Source organism: Lithobates pipiens, unplaced genomic scaffold (genome assembly GCF_037356315.1).
Source record: "Lithobates pipiens isolate NorthernLeopardFrog02 unplaced genomic scaffold, aLitPip1_a1.2 Scaffold_18, whole genome shotgun sequence".
Taxonomy (NCBI): Eukaryota; Metazoa; Chordata; class Amphibia; order Anura; family Ranidae; genus Lithobates; species Lithobates pipiens.
In genome coordinates this window covers 276,488,440-276,507,077 of record NW_027507758.1, presented here as the reverse complement: position 1 = coordinate 276,507,077, position 18,638 = coordinate 276,488,440, and the positions used below count along the sequence as shown (strand labels likewise).

At 42.1% G+C, this 18,638-nt stretch overlaps 1 protein-coding gene across 2 annotated transcripts in view; it reads right to left on the bottom strand.

Moving 5' to 3' along the window:
- Positions 1 to 18,638, bottom strand: part of TBC1D32 (TBC1 domain family member 32) — a 448,964-nt gene that overhangs the window by 19,163 nt on the left and 411,163 nt on the right. For both annotated transcript variants that reach the window (XM_077487027.1, XM_077487028.1), the window contains exon 33: positions 17,354 to 17,542. In XM_077487027.1, coding sequence (XP_077343153.1) covers positions 17,354 to 17,542 — 189 coding nt within the window. The remainder of the gene's footprint in view (positions 1 to 17,353; positions 17,543 to 18,638) is intronic.

Below are 18,638 nucleotides of genomic sequence, written 5' to 3'. Positions count from 1 at the left end.
TCTTCAGCCAGCAGCAAGCTGTTCACACTCCTCCACCTTCCACACCAACAGCCCTTCATTTATATGGCTTATATGCAGCTGGGCACACACCCTGCTCGTTAACATCAAGACCCAGACACAGGGCTGGAGATATGCAAACTCTGTGTCTGCGTCTCGTTTTCCTCCAATTTCATAGGGACAGAGCCTCGCTCTGTCACATATCCCCCCCCCTTTGTTTCGATCCGGAGGGAGGAACACCAGCACCCATCATGATGGTTGGGACACCTCTGTGCTGGCTGTCAGCCACGTAGGCCCAACCTTTTTTCCGGGTGCGCTTCCAGGAACATTCCCCCCTGGATCTTAACAGGTTCCTATATTTTCCTATACTCAGCCTTCCTCTTCTTTTGGGGTCCCTGGGCTTATTCACTTTTCTTGGGGGAACTCTGCCTTCCTTGAGCCCTCCTTTCACCTTACAAATACCCATTTTACCCTTCACCATCGGTATTTCAGGTTTAAAACAGTTTCTCTTGGTACCCACTGCAACCAAATCATTGTTTGCAGAACGAACTCTTAACAGATCACAGCTTTCCATATCATCAGTGCTTTCCAACTCAGTGTTTGTTAGAAGAAGACCTGAGGAGGGACTACATCCGACGGAACCATAGCACAGCTCCACCTCACCTGTTGTCCAACACTCCATGGGTACTTGTTTTAACAACCTACCCTGACCCAAGCATAAACCATTTTTTCCATGTGAACACATTACATTGTTATGGCAACCAATATTAACACTTTCTCCCATAGTGTCTCCGGGCACCTTAACTTGTACCCCTGGGCCAGTGACAGAAAGCATCTCTGCTACTGCTGAGTCCATTCTGGGCCCTTCCTTCTCATGAGGCCTAGCGGGTAAGGCAGTATCTGCGCCCTCTACTGACCACTGCTCCGCCGCACCTCGGACCACACCAGCAGAGATTTTTCTAGTCACCGCCCCAGACGGAGAGACCTCTGATATCTCAAGCAGTTCTCTCGCGTGCCTTCCATACCAATCAATAACTAGAAGTACGCTCACAGAGAATCTGGAGATCCTGTGCCAAATGGGTAACCATTGGTCCCACCAATTCCACTGTTGGTCAAGGTTTCCCAGCACTGCCTGTACCACTTGGCTCCACCCATTGGTGCTACGCAGCACCACCTGGTCCAACTGCGGTGGAGATACCCAAGTATACAGCAAGTTCATTTTTACCAACTCTAGCATTTCCAGTAAAGTTTCTGTCATCTCTAAACATCCCATGTCTAAACACCAGAACTTTCTAGGGTCCTTTACCCTGTCCAAGACATGGAGGGGCTCAGCGACTGCAGGTTGAGAGGGTGAGACATTTGAAGAGACCTCATCCTCCTTGGAGGTACCCATCATCACAGCTTGTTGCTCCCCTGGAGAGCTGTCAGACACATGTCTCACACTTATCCCTTCTGCACCAGTGTTGGTGAGCCTCTGCAGGTCATTACAAGTCACACTATCACTTTGATACTCAATATCATTTAGCTGTGGAGCTGTGGACAACACATCTGCGATGCCAGTGCCCTGAACTGTTTCTTCAGAGGGGAGGGCATCAACCTTTGCAGGGACCAGGACGCCCTCAACCACCGGCGGCTCTGCGATCCCCCTGTCTGGCATAGCAGTTGTGTCCACACCCTTGTTACTTAAGCTAGCCCTATCCAGCATGGCTAGCAATTGTTTGGCCCAGCTGTCCCAGTCCATTGTGGTTCCACCATGGGCGTTCCACAGTGTTGCATCACCTGCTGTAGAAAGCCGCACAGAAACATGGGATTCATTAGCTTTAACTGCACATTCCTCACTTCTATATAAATCATTTTGTAACACCATACTTTTATCAACGTTGCATTGGGGTGATGCTTCATCACCTAAAGCTTGGTGCAGCACACCATTCTGAACACCTTTTTCTGGTGGCACTGCAGACACATTCAGCTTTGTACACTCAACTTTTGCAGGCTGAATTAACCCCTTGCCCACTGGGCTACATGTAGGGTTGTGGGGCTGCGCCCACACGCTCTCACTGTGTGAATTAGTCCCCCCTTGTTCCACCAGCATAGCACCAGAGCCATCCTGGGCAGCCTCTGACTCCAACACATGGAGACCCCATGAGACTTCCATGGACAATCCTGTGCCTCTGCCTGTCATGGGAGATCTCCTACTCTCATCACTGGTAGTGAACACATTACCAACCTCACTCTCAGATATGACATTACAAGAAATACATGCTTCAATGTCATTACACTCATCACGTTTAGCAATAGTATCACTTTTGTTAGTACGATCATTAGCATTCTCATTACATGTAGACACAACTGCTGTTTTTTAGGTTTGTTTATGAGCCACCATAACCTCTGAGCGACTCTTCACAGCACCTGCTCTCTGTAAAGGGGCACTTTTGCCTATTTGGGCAGCTCCATAGCTGACCTGGGAAACTCTCTGCTCTAACACTGCAAGCTCCTTGGAAGTTTCCCTGGGCAACCCTGCAGCAGCTGTCACTAGGGAACATGGTACCAGCACTGTTTTGGTCACCCCTAGCTCAATTTTCCCAGCCATCTGCTGGATCATAGCAGGCATATGCAGAGTCCCCATGTCCTTTTCAGTCTTTAGCCCTGCGTCTAGTTGGGCTTTACGCTGCGCCTCCCCACTGCTCTGGGTAGCACAATGCAGAAAGTCTATGTCCATTTGTACTGCGGATCTCCCCACTGGACATACTCCCACTTCACTGGATTCAGCATCATAAACTGAAACAGTCTTACCAGTTCCTGCAGCTGGTGTCATAGCCTTCACTTGAGTGCGTTGTCTCACTGGTGTGGTGTCTCCATAGGCTGACTCCCCCATGTGGCCAGGGAGCAAAACTGCAGCCTTTCTGGACCCACTGACGCCCCCTGTAGGTAACACAAGATCCTTGTTGCTAGGGGTAACTGCAGACTTGCGCTCCAAAGCTGGTTGGCTATACCTCATGCAGGATTCAGGCTGATATACTCTCCTTTCTGGACTGACCCCTTTGCCTAAGTGGCCATGACAGAAAACCTTACGTTTCTCTGGATTTCCAATTCCTAGGACTTCCGGCGACACTTCTCCCATCCTGGAGCATTGCTGGCGGCCCATGATACGATGGAACTCTCCTCTAAGAAGGATTTCCTCTTTAAACTTGCGATAGTCATCCTGGCCCCCATCCATCAAATGGTAAACCGACCGGAACTCTATCCGCAATAAGGTTTGCAGCAGTTTTGGCCACCGGTCCCTAGGCCATTTTCTCTTTACAGCAACTTTTTCAAATCTTACAAGGAAGTCTCCCACCTCCTCTGTAGGCAGCATGGGTTGCATATAGTCAGAGGCCAAGATCTCAGCCCCTTGCAGTGCACCCGACTCTTTGCGATTCCGCTTGAACCATTCATTCGCTGTCTCACATGTCACTGGCCCCTTTTTACTGGTCCTACAAGGTGGAGACATCTTCTCAGACCATGCTGAGCTCACTTCTTGGCATCTCCTCCATGACTGGCTCTCACTCGTTGCCATTGGATACCACTTCTGAGGACACAGCTGATCACAATCATTAGTAGATGAGCTCCAGAATTCTTCAACCTCCCATCCAGCTTGGTTATTCCACAAACATTCCTGTGACAAGGGGCAATGGGCAACAGCATGTCCCCACTCACTACAACGGATGCAGCGCAGAGGCCTCCTTGCGTCATGCTGTGGCACCTTTGGGCTCAGGCTGCCAGGAACAACATCCTCTTTAACTTGATTAAACATGAACTTCTTGCTTTTTGACTGCCTCATCCTTGCAATCACATGCACACAGCAGCTTGTAACAGTTCTCAGCAGAGAAAGGAAAAAAAAAAAATCTGATGTTTAATTCTTCCTTCACAGGTACACAACCTGCATGCAACACAGTCCATCAAATAAACATATACGCAATGCTGTTCGCCTGGCTGCCACACACAGCTAGCAGTAGTTCCTGATGCGACTCACCATGGAGCAAGGACCCGGATTCCACCGTCTACATGCCCGCATTCGAACACCACTTGTAATGTTGGGGTGATTAAGCACAATTGGTAGATGCACGTTTTAGTCTACATCAGGCAGGCGTTTTATGGTTAAGGGCCTGGTAGCCCACGTTTATTATAAGAAAACAAAAATATTTAGTTCATCCAGTAATCCCACACAGGGGTTTAAATTCATTCAGCACACAAATGAACATACCAAGCCACCTGGCTCTCAATTGTCAACAGTTCCTCTGCTTGCTCCCAACAGATTTGTCAACTCTTTCCAGCCCCCTGGACTCACCGACTTCCTTAGTCTTCCTGACTCTCAAGGTTGTCAGCCTTTCCCAGTCCCTTACACGGACTACAGTCTCCCACAGGGCAAACCACTCTTCCGCAAGCTGTTCACACTCCTCCACCTTCCACACCAACAGCCCTTCATTTATATGGCTTATATGCAGCTGGGCACACACCCTGCTCGTTAACATCAAGACCCAGACACAGGGCTGGAGATATGCAAACTCTGTGTCTGCGTCTCGTTTTCCTCCAATTTCATAGGGACAGAGCCTCGCTCTGTCACAATATATATATATATATATATATATATATATATATATATATATACACACATACACACATACATATACACACACACACACACACTCACCGGCCACTTTATCACTTTACTAGGCACACATTGCTAGTACCAGGTTGGACTTCGTTTTGCCTTCAGAATGGCCTTAATTCTCCCTTTCATAGATTCAACAAGGTGTTGGAAACATTTTTCAAAGATTTTGGTCCATATTGGCATGATAGCATAACGCTGTTGCTGCAGATTTGTCGGCTGCACATGCATGACGCAAATCTCTAATTCCACCACATCCCAAAGGTGCTCTATTGTATTATGATCTGGTGACTGTGGAGGCCATTAGAGTACAGTGAGGTCACTTTCACATTCAAGAAACAAGTTTGAGATTATTTGAGCTTTGTGACATATTTTGTACTATCCTGATGGAAGTAGCCATCAGGAGATGCATACACGGTAGTCTTAAACGGATGGACATGGTCAGCAACAATACTCAGGTAGGCCGTGGCATCTAAAAGATGCTCAATTGGTTCTAAGGGGCCCAAAGTGTGCCAAGAAATTATCCCCCACACCATAACACCACCAGCCTAAACCGTTGATACAAGGCAGGATGAATCAATGCTTTCATGTTGTTTATGCCAAATTTTGACCCTACCATCTGAATGTTGCAACTGAAATTGAGACTCATCAGAGCAGGCAATGTTTTTCCAATCTTTATTGTTTAATTTTGGTGATTTTTTGTGCAAATTGTATCCTCAGTTTCCTGTTCTTAACTGACAGGAGTGCCACCCGGTGTGGTCTTCTGCTGCTGTAGCCCATCTGCTTCAAGGTTCGATGTGCCGTGCATTCAGAGATGGTATTCTGCATAACTTGGTTGTAACAAGTGGTTATTTGAGTTACTGTTGCCTATCGTCTCAAATCTTCCCAGTCTCCTCAGACCATTGATATCAACAAGGCATTTTCATCCACACAACTTCTGCTCACTGGATATTTTCTCTTTTTTGGATCATTCTCTGTAAACCCTAGAGATGGTTGTGCATGAAGAACCCAGTAGAACTAATGCCGTTTTTGAAATACTCAGACCAGCCGGTTTGGCACCAACAACCATGCCATATTCAAAGATAACTTAAATCCCCTTTCTTTTCCATTCCGTTGCTCAGTTTGAACTTCAGCCAGTCATCTTCGCCATGCCTAGATGGCTAAATATATTGATTTGCTGCCATGTGATTGGCTAATTAGCAATTTGTGTTACCAAGCAATTGAACAGGTATACCTAATAAAGTGGCTGGTGAGTGTGTGTGTATATATATATATATGACAGTTATTTCAGCAGCTCAAACTGCAAACTGCTTTATAACCATTTTCCACCTGCGTAATTGCCAAAAGACAGAGCATGGGCTTACTTGGTCAGGAGGGTACCCATGGATGTGCGGGCAGCACGCTCTATGATTGCTGTGTCCTTAGGACACAGCAATCACAGATAGGGGGAAGTGTCCAATGACAGCTGATCAAAATATAAACATAAGCCAGTTATCAGCATTTCTTTCCTCACATGACAGCCTGAAAAGAGGAGAGCTGATAACCAACTTGTGTGAAAGGGACATCTACACTGATAATCAGGGCACTGATTATCAGTGCAGTCCCAACAGTGCCCACCAGTGCTGCCAATCAGTGCCCATCAGTACCTCTTAATCAGTGTCACCTACCATTGTCGCCTATCAGTGCCCATCAGTGGCCATAACTGCTGCCTATCAGTGATGCCTCATCAGTGCCACCTATCAGTGGCCATCAGTGCCACAGAAAAATTTAGCTGGTTTAAAAATTTTATATCAAACTATGAAAAATGTTTTTTTTTTTTTTTATGTTTGGTCTTTTTTTCATTTGTTTAGCAAAAACCCAGCGCTGATTAAATACGACCAAAAGAAAAGCTCCATTTGAGTAAAAAAAATGCTAAAAATTTCTTATGGGTAAAGCGTAGCATGACCATGCAATTGTCATTGAAAGTGTGACAGCGCTGAAAGCTGAAAATTGACCTGGGCAGGAAGAGGGTAAAAGGGCACAGTAGACAAATGGATAGGGTGTTTCAGTTTTCTCATGTTTTCAAGCAATTTAAATGTGCTAAAATGAAAATGCTTGTAATCAAATTAGTGTGAGTTGGTTGCTGCCAAACAAGCTGCCGATTAGGCATGTGCTTCCAGTTCACACTGGAATAAATACCAGTGTAAGTCCAGTACTACTGGTTTATTCACTTTGTTGTCAGTCAAGCCTTGAAGAAGGGGCACTTAGACCCCTGAAATGTCTTCCTTGAATTCTACCCCTGACCTTTAATAGAATAAAGTTGTATTTGGATCTCTTAGCAGTGATGTGGCTTACATTTCAATCCTTCTCACATTAGCCTACCTTTGTATGACCTACACATTAATGCATCTATTGGCCCATTCTCAACCTCCATGTTTAACCCCCTCAGTACCAGCATGTTTCTTCATTTCTAAAAAAATTGTGTCAAAAAATTAGAGCATTTTTTGTTCAACAAAATGTAAGGGGGCAGTTTTTTTGTTCAAAATTGTTGGTCATTTTTTTTTTACTTTTTATAGTAAAAATAAAAAAAAACTTGGTGGTTATTAAATACTACTAGAAGAACGTTCTATTCATCTCACAAAAATGATATAAACGAATTTGCATAATGGAGTAATTGTCAGTCAAACTATCTCACAACACTGGAAACTGAAAAAGGGGCCTGGTAATGAAGGGGTATTGCAAGTTGGTTGCAGTTACTCAAGTAGTTAAAGTCTCTAAAAAATACATGCAAAGCTATAGAACGGCATACACAGCTAGCTTCTTGCTTTGTACTCTTACTGCTCCTGAAGATCACAAATATCTCAACACAAAGACGGTAAAGATCAGTGTTACTTCTGACTCTTTAAGTGTCAAAGAAAAATGTACAGCAAGTTTGGCAATTACCTACATCAGATGCTTGGCCTTATTTGAAAGATTAAATCTGATTGACTGCTGTAGGGAAGTAAATGTGGTTGTGTAACAGTATCTAATGAAAAAAAAAATGACACAACATACAGCCAGAAAACACATTAAAATTAGATATTCAGGAAGACATAGGCAGTAGATAAATGAAAGCCTTAAAGGCTTAGTGTTATCAGGCTAAATAAAAACAATAATCCATCATACTCCCTAGAGATTGAAACCTAAAACTTGCTTTGCATTTTTCATTTACTGTACATTTGTTTTCAGGATTGGTTGTTTATAAAAAAAAAAAAGTTTTGGATTTTTCTAAAGACAACTTTGACCACTTGCGGCCATAATTATTTATGTAAAACATACAGACAGGCTGTGGAGTTAAAGAAAAGGCTGCAGTAATTTAGAAAACATCACCCAATTATAATAAGTTTTTATGGCTAATGTAACTAGCAAAGAATTCCCTAGATTAAAGCGGAGTAATTAAACAGAGATTATTATGCCACACATGAGAGCACACTGGTTGGGGAAAATGATAGAGCTGGTTAGGAAGGATTCTATGATCTTATTACATTATAGTCCAGTTTTCAATTATATTTCCTAGTACAGTGGAGCTAAGAGTTGTTTAATTAAATTAGAGAGGAAAAAAAGAATCTATAAATGTGATTTGTCGCATTACAAATTACAGTGCGGTAGTTTCATTAATCTACTAATGTTCAATACACTTGGATATAACCTTAATAATGTATATCTATATCCACAGTTGTGCTCATAAGTTTACCTGGCAGAATTTATGATTTCTTGGAATTTTTTTAGAGAATATGAATAACACAAAAACTTTTCTTTCATTCATGGTTTAGCTATTTATTATCAATCAACTGTGTTTACTCTTTAAATCATAATGGCAACAGAAATTACCCCGATCAAAAGTTTATATACCCCAGTTCTTAATACCGTGTATTGCCCCATTTAACATCAATGACAGCTTGAAGTTTTTTGTGGTATTTGTGGATGAGGCCCTTATCTTCTCAGATGGTAAAGCTGCCCATTTCTCTTGCCAAAAAACCTCCAGTTCCTGTAAATTCTTGGGCTGTCTTGCACGAACGGCACGTTTGAGATCTCCCCAGAGTGGCTCAATGATATTGAGGTCAGGAGACTGAGATGGCAACTCCAGAACCTTCATTTTATTCTGCTGTAGCCAATGACAGGTCAAATTGGCCTTGTGTTTTGGATCATTGTCTTTTTGGAATGTCCAAGTACGTTCCATGCACAGCTTCCTGGCTGATGAATGCAAATGTTCCTCCAGTATTTTTTGATAACATACTGTATTCATCTTGCCAACAATTTTGACCAAATTTCCTGTAGCTCACACATCCCCAAAACATCAGTGATTAACCTCCATACCTTTCATCATAGGCCTTGTTCACTCCTCTCCAAATGTAGCATTTATGGTTGTTGTCAAAAAGCTAAATTTTGATCTCATCACTCCAAATGACTTTGTGCCAGAAGGCTTGAGGCTTGTCTCTATACTGTTTGGCATATTGTGAGCGGGATACTTTGTGGCATTTGCATAGTAATGGCTTTCTTTTGGTGACTCGAAAATGCAGCCCATATTTCTTGAAGTGCCTCCTTATTGTGCATCTTGAAACAGCCACACCAAATGTTTTCAGAGAGTCCTGTATTTCACCTGAAGTTATTTGTGGGTTTTTCTTTGCATCTCAAACAATTTTCCTGGCAGTTGTGGCTGAAATTTTAGTTGGTCTACCTGACCATGGTTTGGTTTCAACAGAACCCCTCATTTTCCACTTCTTTATTAGAGTTTGAACACTGCTGATTGGCATTCTCAATTCCTTGGATATCTTTTTATATCCCTTTCCTGTTTTATACAGTTCAACTACCTTTTCCTGCAGATCCTTTGACAATTCTTTTGCTTTCCCCATGATTAGGTATCCAGAAATGTCAATGCAGCACTGGATGAACGATGCAAGGGTCTGTCAGGAGTCCAGAAACTCATTGACCTTTTTTATACACACATACTAATTACAAGCAAACAGCTCACAGGTGAGGATGGTTACCTTTAATATCCACTCAATCCCCTTTGTGTCAACGTGTATGCATGCAAATGTGTGGCAAATGCTACAAAACGCACAGTAAAAAACACGCAACCCACAAACAATGATTCTGTCCCTCAGGTGACACTATTATGCACGCTGGCCAGGCAAATAGTGCCTTGGTCACCTAGCACTGCAATGGGAGTAAAGGTAATGTGTCACATGCTCCCTCATATTTGGAGGTACTGAGTACTTCACCTCAATCTGCAAGGCAAACATAGCAGAGGGAGATTACATAGGGGATAAGCAAACGGAGGCAGAATATTAAAGAAGATCTGTTGCTCCGTCCTGCATTGGCAAAGTACAAGTTGACTTTAATCCTTAAATGAATAGAACACATAAAACATACATGAAAATGATTAAATATGTATTTAACTTTTTACCTCTTCAAATGGTTGTATAAAACTGTATGTACACATTCCTCCACTGGACAGATTTATATAAAAGCAGCCAAATGTTGGTTCCTATAAATGTCAGATCTGTCATAGACAACATCTCCAGAAAAATGTATCTGCCCAGCTGATTTTTTTTTTTTTTTTAGCTTTCCTACATCCAAGGTGAAAACTAATCTGTCCAATGATTTGTCTTAATTTATAACAAGCTATTTATCAGGAAGCATCAGATCAATAATGTCTGACACAGTCATGTGAATATTTTTTAAATGTACAACTTTTTTGACAGAGAAAATAATTACTGATTATGGAATAATATTTCACGATTGATTACTCATGTGCCTGGGGAACACCATCTTATATCTAAGATTAAGCTTACTTTAACCACTTCAATACTGAGCACTTTTACCCCTTTCCTGCCCAGGCCAATTTTCAGCTTTCAGCGCTGTCGTATTCTGAATGACAATTGCACGGTCATGCAACAATGTGCCCAAAACAAACCGTTTCTATATTTTTTTCTTTTCGTGGTATTTGATCACCACTAGGTTTTTTTATTTTTTGCTAAATAAATAGAAAAAAAAGACAGAACGTTTAGAAAAAAAAAAAGTTTTTCTTTGTTTCTGTTAAAATTTTTTGTAAATAAGTATGGTTTCCTCATTCACTGATCAGCACTGATAAATCTGCACTGACGGGCACTGATAAACACTGATGGTGAGGCACTAATATGTAGCACTGATGGGCACTGTTCGGTGGCACTGATGGGCACTCATAGATGGCAGTGATAGGCCACACTGATGGGTAATGATGGGTGGCACTGATAGATGGCACTGGTAAGCAGCACTGTTGAGGAGACACTGACATGCATTAAAGATGGGCACTGATTGGCATCCCTAATGGGCATTGATTGGCATCCCTGGTGGGCTCTAGTGGGCATCCTTGATGGGTCTGCACTGATAATCAATGTACTGATTATCAGAACAGACCCCCGTCAGGAGAGCCACTGAGCAGCACTCCTCTACTTGCTCATTGTCAGCGCGAATAGAGAAAAAGCCAATAAATGACACTTCCTGGTTACGATGTGACCAGCTGTGATTGTACATTAGTGATCACATGGTAAAGAGCCTACATTAAAGGCTCTTTACTGGGATCGGTGATGCAGTGTGTCAGAGCAACATACTGCACTACTGATGGCCGCACCGCGTGCCCTCGAGGGCATGTAAGAGTGGCTTATCCTGCTGGACTTCATACAATGCCCAGTCAGGATAATAAAACCACTTTGCAGCTATCATTTTGCATACAGCAGGCGGGAAGTGGTTAAAGCTTACCTAGGCTCATATATGGTATAATATTTATTGCATATGTGCTGCATAATGTATAAGTGTAGCACAAACACCTATGTTATAGTATGCTCTAATGGGTTTGAGCTTGTAGTATTTATTTTCTTAGCAGGGTGTGCACACGCTGTCCCACACAGATTAGCTCTCCTGCGGTCTCTCATCTTGTGATCTAACAAAAAGATGCAACTGTACAATAATCCTATTTAGTGATTACTTTAGGGAAAGTTTCATTCCACCCGTGGCATATAAACATCACTCTCCCAAGATGTTCCTCTCATGCCTAAGCACAATCACTGGATTGGAGCTCAATGACTGCTATTTCATCATAAAAAGGTCGATTTTTTTTATTAGCTTGCCGTATATTTTGAAATGTCAGAAAAAGTATTTATGTAGACTTACAAAGTGTACATAGCAGCTGTAATTTCAAAAGTATTTTATGCCATTTTTCTGCCAAATAAACACTGTTCAGCTCACGGGTGTAAACACTTCTCCAGAGGATCTCCTAAGAATATTCTCCCATTTGGCACTACTACCATCCCTCTTGCACAGCATTAATGAGTTGAAAGCAGGGTGTCACCCATAGCCTGTCCCTTTAAAAAAAAATATAACACAGCTGGCCTTCCTTGTGATGTTCATTTGCTAGTAGTCTCAGCATACGTAAATAGTCAGGAGGAGCGAATAGGGATGGCCTTTTGACTAATGTCGCATACACACGACCGGTTATTCCATCAGAATAAACTCTGACGGTCTTTCCGACAGAGCTCCGCTGAAATGGACTTGCCTATACACAATCGCGCCAAAGTCCGTTAGTTTAGAACGTGATGAAGGAGCACATGGGGAGGGGTTAAATTTGGTAGTAGATTTAAATGCACTGACAACCTGAAGCCAAACTCCACCTAACACTTTATGATCAGTTACAGCAAACAGATTAACAGATTTTATTTCCTTTTGGGATAAAGGTTTTACATAAATAAATAAAAGCTGATGATTGTAAGCACCCATCAGTAGGAGGTGGTTTGTCATATCCCTTTAACTGCTACCTCTGCAGGAGAGCTTGTTCTGTTGAAAAATATTAGACTTACTGGCCAGATCACCAGATGAAATTTAAAGAAAATCTAAGCAAGCAAACAAATGCAGCCATCCCATCTAAGAAGGGTACCTGGGCAGTGTGTCAGGAGGGGAGGCAGTGTGATGGTAGGGGGGCAGTGGAGGGCAGTATGGGGGGGGCAGTGTGGCAGGAGGGGGCAGTGGAAGGCAGTATGGGGCGCAGCACTAATGGGAGGGGCAAGTGGAGGGCAGTATGGGGGGACAGCATGATGGGAGAGGGGCAGTGGAGGGCAGTGTGAAAGGAAAGGGCCAGTGGAGGGCAGCACTGATGGGAGAGTGTAGTGGAGGGCAGTATGGGGGTCTGTGTGGTGTAAGGGGTACATGGAGGGCACTATAGGAGGACAGCATGATGGTAGGGGGGCAGTATGGGGGGACAGCATTATGAGTAAGGGACAGTGGAGGGCAGTATGGGGGGTAGCACTTGACTGGAGGGGGTCAGTGGAGGGCAGTATGAGGGGTCAAGATGACCAGAGGGGGCAGTATGGGGGGAGCAGAGTGACAGTCATTAGGACACCTGGAACATTATACGCTCTGGGCAGTGTATTCTTTTAAACTCTGCTGTGACAGTGAAGACAAATGTGACAGGGGAACCGCATGGGTCCCCTGCCACCTGGGACCCCCTATAGTTACACTCCTGCCTTATATTAACAACTTCAGCCCTCGGAAGGATTTACCCCCTTCCTGACCAAGCCCTTTTTTGTGATACAGAACTGCATCGTTTAACAATTGGGCAGTCGTGCAACGTTGTACCCAAACAAAATTGACATCCTTTTTTTCCCCACAAATAGAGCTTTCTTTTGGTGGTATTTGATCATCTCTGCGGTTTTTGTTTTTTGCGCTATAAACAAAAAAAGAGCGACAATTTTGAAAAAAAAGCTATTTTTTTAAACTTTTTGCTATAATAAATATCCCCAAAAAATATTTAAAAAAAATGAATTTCTTCCACAGTTTAGGCCAATACCTATTATTCTACATATTTTTGGTAAAAAAAATTGCAATAAGCCTATATTGATTGGTTTGCGCAAAAGTTATTGGGTCTACAATGCAATAGGGGATAGATTTATGGCATATTTATTAAAATATTTTTTTATTATTATTAATGGTGGCGATCTGCGACTGGGACATTGCGGCAGACAGATCACGTTTGACACTATTATGGGACCATTGGCATTTATACAGCGATCAGTGCTATAAAAATGCACTGATTACTGTGTAAATGTCACTGGCAGGGAAGGGGTTAAACACTAGGGGTGATCAATGGGTTAACTGTGTTCCCTCCACATAGTCAAACTGTAGTGGGGGATGTAGTGGGGGATGGGCTTACTAGAACATGACAGAGATCATTTCTCCCGATCACTGGGAGCAGTAGATTCCTGTCATACTGCTAGACAGAACAGGAAAATGCCTTGTTTACATAGGCATCTTCCCGTTCTGCCTCTCCGTGTCATGATCGAGGGCCACCGGCGGACATTAAGTCCGCGGCTCGCGTGCCTGCTAGCCACGGAGGTCGCAGCGACGTACAGGTATGATGTTTTGCACATCCGTGCCACTTTGCCGATGTCCATTGCCGTGAGATGGTCGGCAAGTGGTTAAGACTGACTTTAAATTCTAAATCCAACCAAAAAAGACAATCAAATGGGTCAAGAGAAATAAAATGTGATCCAAATATAAAAATCAATTGTTCATTCAAATACACTATATATATATATATATATATATATATATATATATATTTCACTATTTTCAAATAAATATATATCTACAGATATATATATATATATATATATATATATATTATAGAAAGATAGATAAATCTATCTATTTATTTGACATCCTCTGGACAATAAAACTGCAAAAATAAAAAAAGACTACAACATCCTAAACACAGTGGGGCTGATTTATAGAAATCTACAGAAAGAATAAACAAGGTTGTTGTGGCACAAAGTGAGTAAACTGGTGTCAGCTTTTATTTCTGGCCCACCCTGGAAAAGTGACAGTTGGAATCCGATTGGTTCCCAAGAGCATAGGCACCATTTTCCTTGTTTCATTTTTTTTTTTTTTTTATAAATGAGGCTAAGAAAGGTAGGCATAAAAACTCTTCACACCAGCTTATTATAAGACATGGCTTTAACCTTCACATCGCTTTAAATGTTCATAGGTATACCTAGTTACACATAATTTATGTATTTATTTATTTAGTAGTTTGCTATAGTTTTAGTAAATTGGTTCTGCAATATTTACCGTAAACATTGCAAAACCAATTTGATAATGCACAGGATATGCAAATACTTGTTACCACACTTGGTTTGTAAGCCTGTGCAGCAGGTTGAATGAAAAAAAAAAACAGCTCAGGTCCAAGCCATTGTACTAACAAGCTGATGTTAGTGCAACAATCTCCCCTGCTGAGCCATTGTGTTCTGACATGAGGATCATTAGTGACCACCTGTGTCATGGAGCTGATCAGCAGACCTTTTTCAGTCATAAGCCTTCGTCAGAAGCTGACCGAATGGCTGGCTTCTGCTGGACCGACTGCTGTACATGTGGGACGAATGTCAGCCAACATTTGGTCCATGTGTATTAGGCTTACGAATGGCAGTTTTGGCTAAAATAAAGGCGGCAGTTCTTGTAGGAAGCATGTGAATATTGTCACATTTATGGTCAGTTATCACCAAATATATTATATAGGTAAAATTCTAGTAAAGTCTGCTAAAATCCCCATTTCTTTATCATACATCACGGGACACAGAGCCACAGTAATTACTGTATGGGTTATATGGCACCTTCAGGTGATGAACACTGGCACACCCTAAACAATAAGTTAAATTCCCCATATAACCCCTCCCTTTACCGGGAGTACCTCAGTTTTTTCGCCAGTGTCTTAGGTGTTGGTCACGAGTAAAGATGTGCTGTGCTGAGCTCCGCTGGAATATTCCTTACTGCGGCAAGCCATGCAATGGATCCATTCAAAGTGTCTTTTCCAATTGAATGGTGTCCGAAGAAACAAGGTTTTATCTGTAACGCTTCTCTTTTTAGAGCTGGACCCCAGGATCCGATATTTGTTTTTTGAAGCCATATTCCTGGCGGGGTGCCTTTTACATGTCCAGAGCTGTGGATCCCCTGAAAAAAGTGGGCCCCAGTCCCTGAAGGTTTTCTAATGGAGCCCACCATGAGAGGTGAAGATCGGGTCTGTTGCTAAACTCCCCATATTTTTATAGCCCAAACGGATCCACCAATCAATGTTTAAGTGCTTTGGCTACCCCCATAAACTTTCTCTATTTTCAGCATGAAATCAAGAGGTTCCCTGAGTAAATCATTGTATATGGACAGCCCAGGTGGGGCAGAGTCTAATCTATGAAATTAAATAGTTTAATATGAAACCAAAAGAAATGCACCCCTGTGTTCTACCCCTTAAAGGTAAAAGATTGCACAGAAAACCACCCCGTATAAAAAAAGTAATCTGCTAGCTAAAAATAAAATAAAAAATTGTCACAGTCTATAAAATACAGTTAAAGTGGAACTTGAGAATTGAAGATGGGCGAACATGCAGTAGTTTTAATTCAGAGGAAACATTCTTTGGCAATGCCGAATCTGTTTAATCTGAGTGATGTCATCCATGCCCGGCCAATGACAGCCAGGCAGGGAGCTCGGGGATGCTGCATTGTTTGAGCCGAGTACAGTTCCTCTTTAATACTTAACTGCCTGAGCCACTTCCTCAAAAATGTCTGCATCCAACACTTCCAAAAGTCTTGGAATCCTGGTTTCCTCCTTCTTTGGTTCCTCCTGCCAACCCCTATGACACTACAGGACACAGTAGCAAATCAGAAGCCAAAGAGAAAAGATTTTCAGTGGTGGGAGCAGGCATCAAAAACTCTTATGCCTTATACACATGGTCGGACATTCCGACAACAAAATCCATCAGATTTTTTCCGATGGATTTTGTCCTAAACTGGAGTTGCATACATACGGTCGGACAAAGTTGACGGAAGATCCGATCTTTCGGAACGTGATGACGTTCGTTCGCTACGACGGGACTTATGTTGAGGCTAGTAACCAATAGCTTTGGTCTCATAATTTGATCTCAGCATGCGTGGCACTTTGTCCCACCAGAATTCTCTACAAACGATCGGAAAAAGTCAGATCGGATTTTTTTGTCTGAAAATTTGAGATCCTGCTCTCAAATTTTTTCCCGCGGAATTTCTGATGGAAAAAGTCCGATAGAGCCCACACACGATTGGATTTTAAGACAATGTAATCTGATCAGACCATTTCCATCGGAATTTCTGACCGTGTGTACAAGACATTAGAAGTATATTAGATGCAGTGGATGGGTGGGAAGGGATTAAAGTAAACATGTCATAAAGGAAAAGCTGCTCCACAGGCAGTTCCCAGGGTTGAGATTTTGCTGGTGCCATCATCTTTACAGTCTTTGCCACTTGTAGAGGGCAGGCTCTGCCTACCCATCACCTTGTTTAATCTGAAAATGTAATACTAGTTCAAGGCTGTTGAGAAGCTTGCACAAGATTGTGCTGCCTCCCAACGAAAATGTATATATTTCAGGAAGTGCCTGTACCTAAAGGTTGGAGTGATTTATAGGATGTGCAAGAGGGTACTTGCTCTAGATTATGTACTTCATAGACTTACCTTCAGTTAGCATTGTATTCAGGGATGACAGGTGACATTGTATTCAGGCGCCAGAACAGACACATAATATGAATTGTATGTTTATCTTTACCAATCTACTTGTATTTACACAAGTTTGGATTGATATAATGTATAGTTGTGAGGTTATACATTTTTTTTTTTTAATTTAATTATTTTAGATAGACTTACTTTTAGGAAGACCTGCAGGTCCTGGGTTTGTGTATGTTGCAGGATTTCTTGCTGTAGGTGCCTGAATATTGCTAAGCACAGGTATACCTGATAATCCACCCCAAAAAGGATACACACAGCAAAGTAGTGGCATATCTCACTCCAGTCCAGGTAATTCCAAAAACATTGGCTTAGCCAGTGCTGACAGATCTGAAATAAAAAAAATAAAAAAAAACATAAGGAAATACTAAATAAAATGAAAAAAAAAACAAAAAAACGTTTTAAAGTGCATTTTTTAATTGCATTACAAACATAAAGCCTTTTATAGACTTTGGGTGGGGTCTTTATACCTACCAGTGTTCCTGTTGTGGGGTCCTCACAAGATGTGAGTTGAAAACGCACCAACAAAAACAGAAGGTCTTGTAATTGAGAGAGATTTCTTCTCACATTTTGCCCCAAAGATGACACAGAAAGTGATGCAAATTCTCACAATGGGGATAAATAAAAAATAAAAAAATCATACAGAGCTTCCAAGCCTTCTCCACTTTATTCAAGACCTTTTACTTCTGTCTATGTTCCTTACCCCCACTCTATTTGTCCAAATAACTATTGTCACCAGAATTTAAAGAGAGAAATCACCATTTTGAGGTAACACTGGAACAGGAACAGAGGGGAAACCTTCCAATGCACATAGCCTTTCCAGTGACAAATAATAAAGTAATGTGTAAAGATTTCTTCTCACCCTCTCTTGCATCTCCATGACAAGAAGTGAAGGGAAACCTCCCCAATGGGACACACCCAGCAAAAAGTAAATTGGCAGGAGTTTTAATCCTTCTCTTCCCTATATTTGATTATAATTACACTTTAAAGCCAAACTCTGGCCTACACCCTCACTGCAAGGTAATTCTTTGCATAGGTCTACAGGAAATAGACAAGATGATCTACCTACCCAATCCTCTACTCCTCCTATGCTCCACTGGTCTTAGGTCTTGAAGTCATCAAGACCAAAGCAGGGTCAGTAGCAATTTATTGGATGTGATTACACAGAGGGATATTCCACTGCAGAAGCATGGGTGAGCACCATCTGCCAGGGGAGGGTAGAATCGGGTAAAAAAAAAAATCTCTCCCCCAGACTAAACAAGCAATTAATGTATTAGCAGCCCAGCTGCAAGAGAGGATTTTCATATTTTACAGAGTTTGGCTTTAATTAGATGAAACATATGAAGGAATAGTGAAACATTAACATGAAGAAAGCTTTGAAGATGTAGATAACGTTGATGTAAACAAATAATTACAATAATTGAAT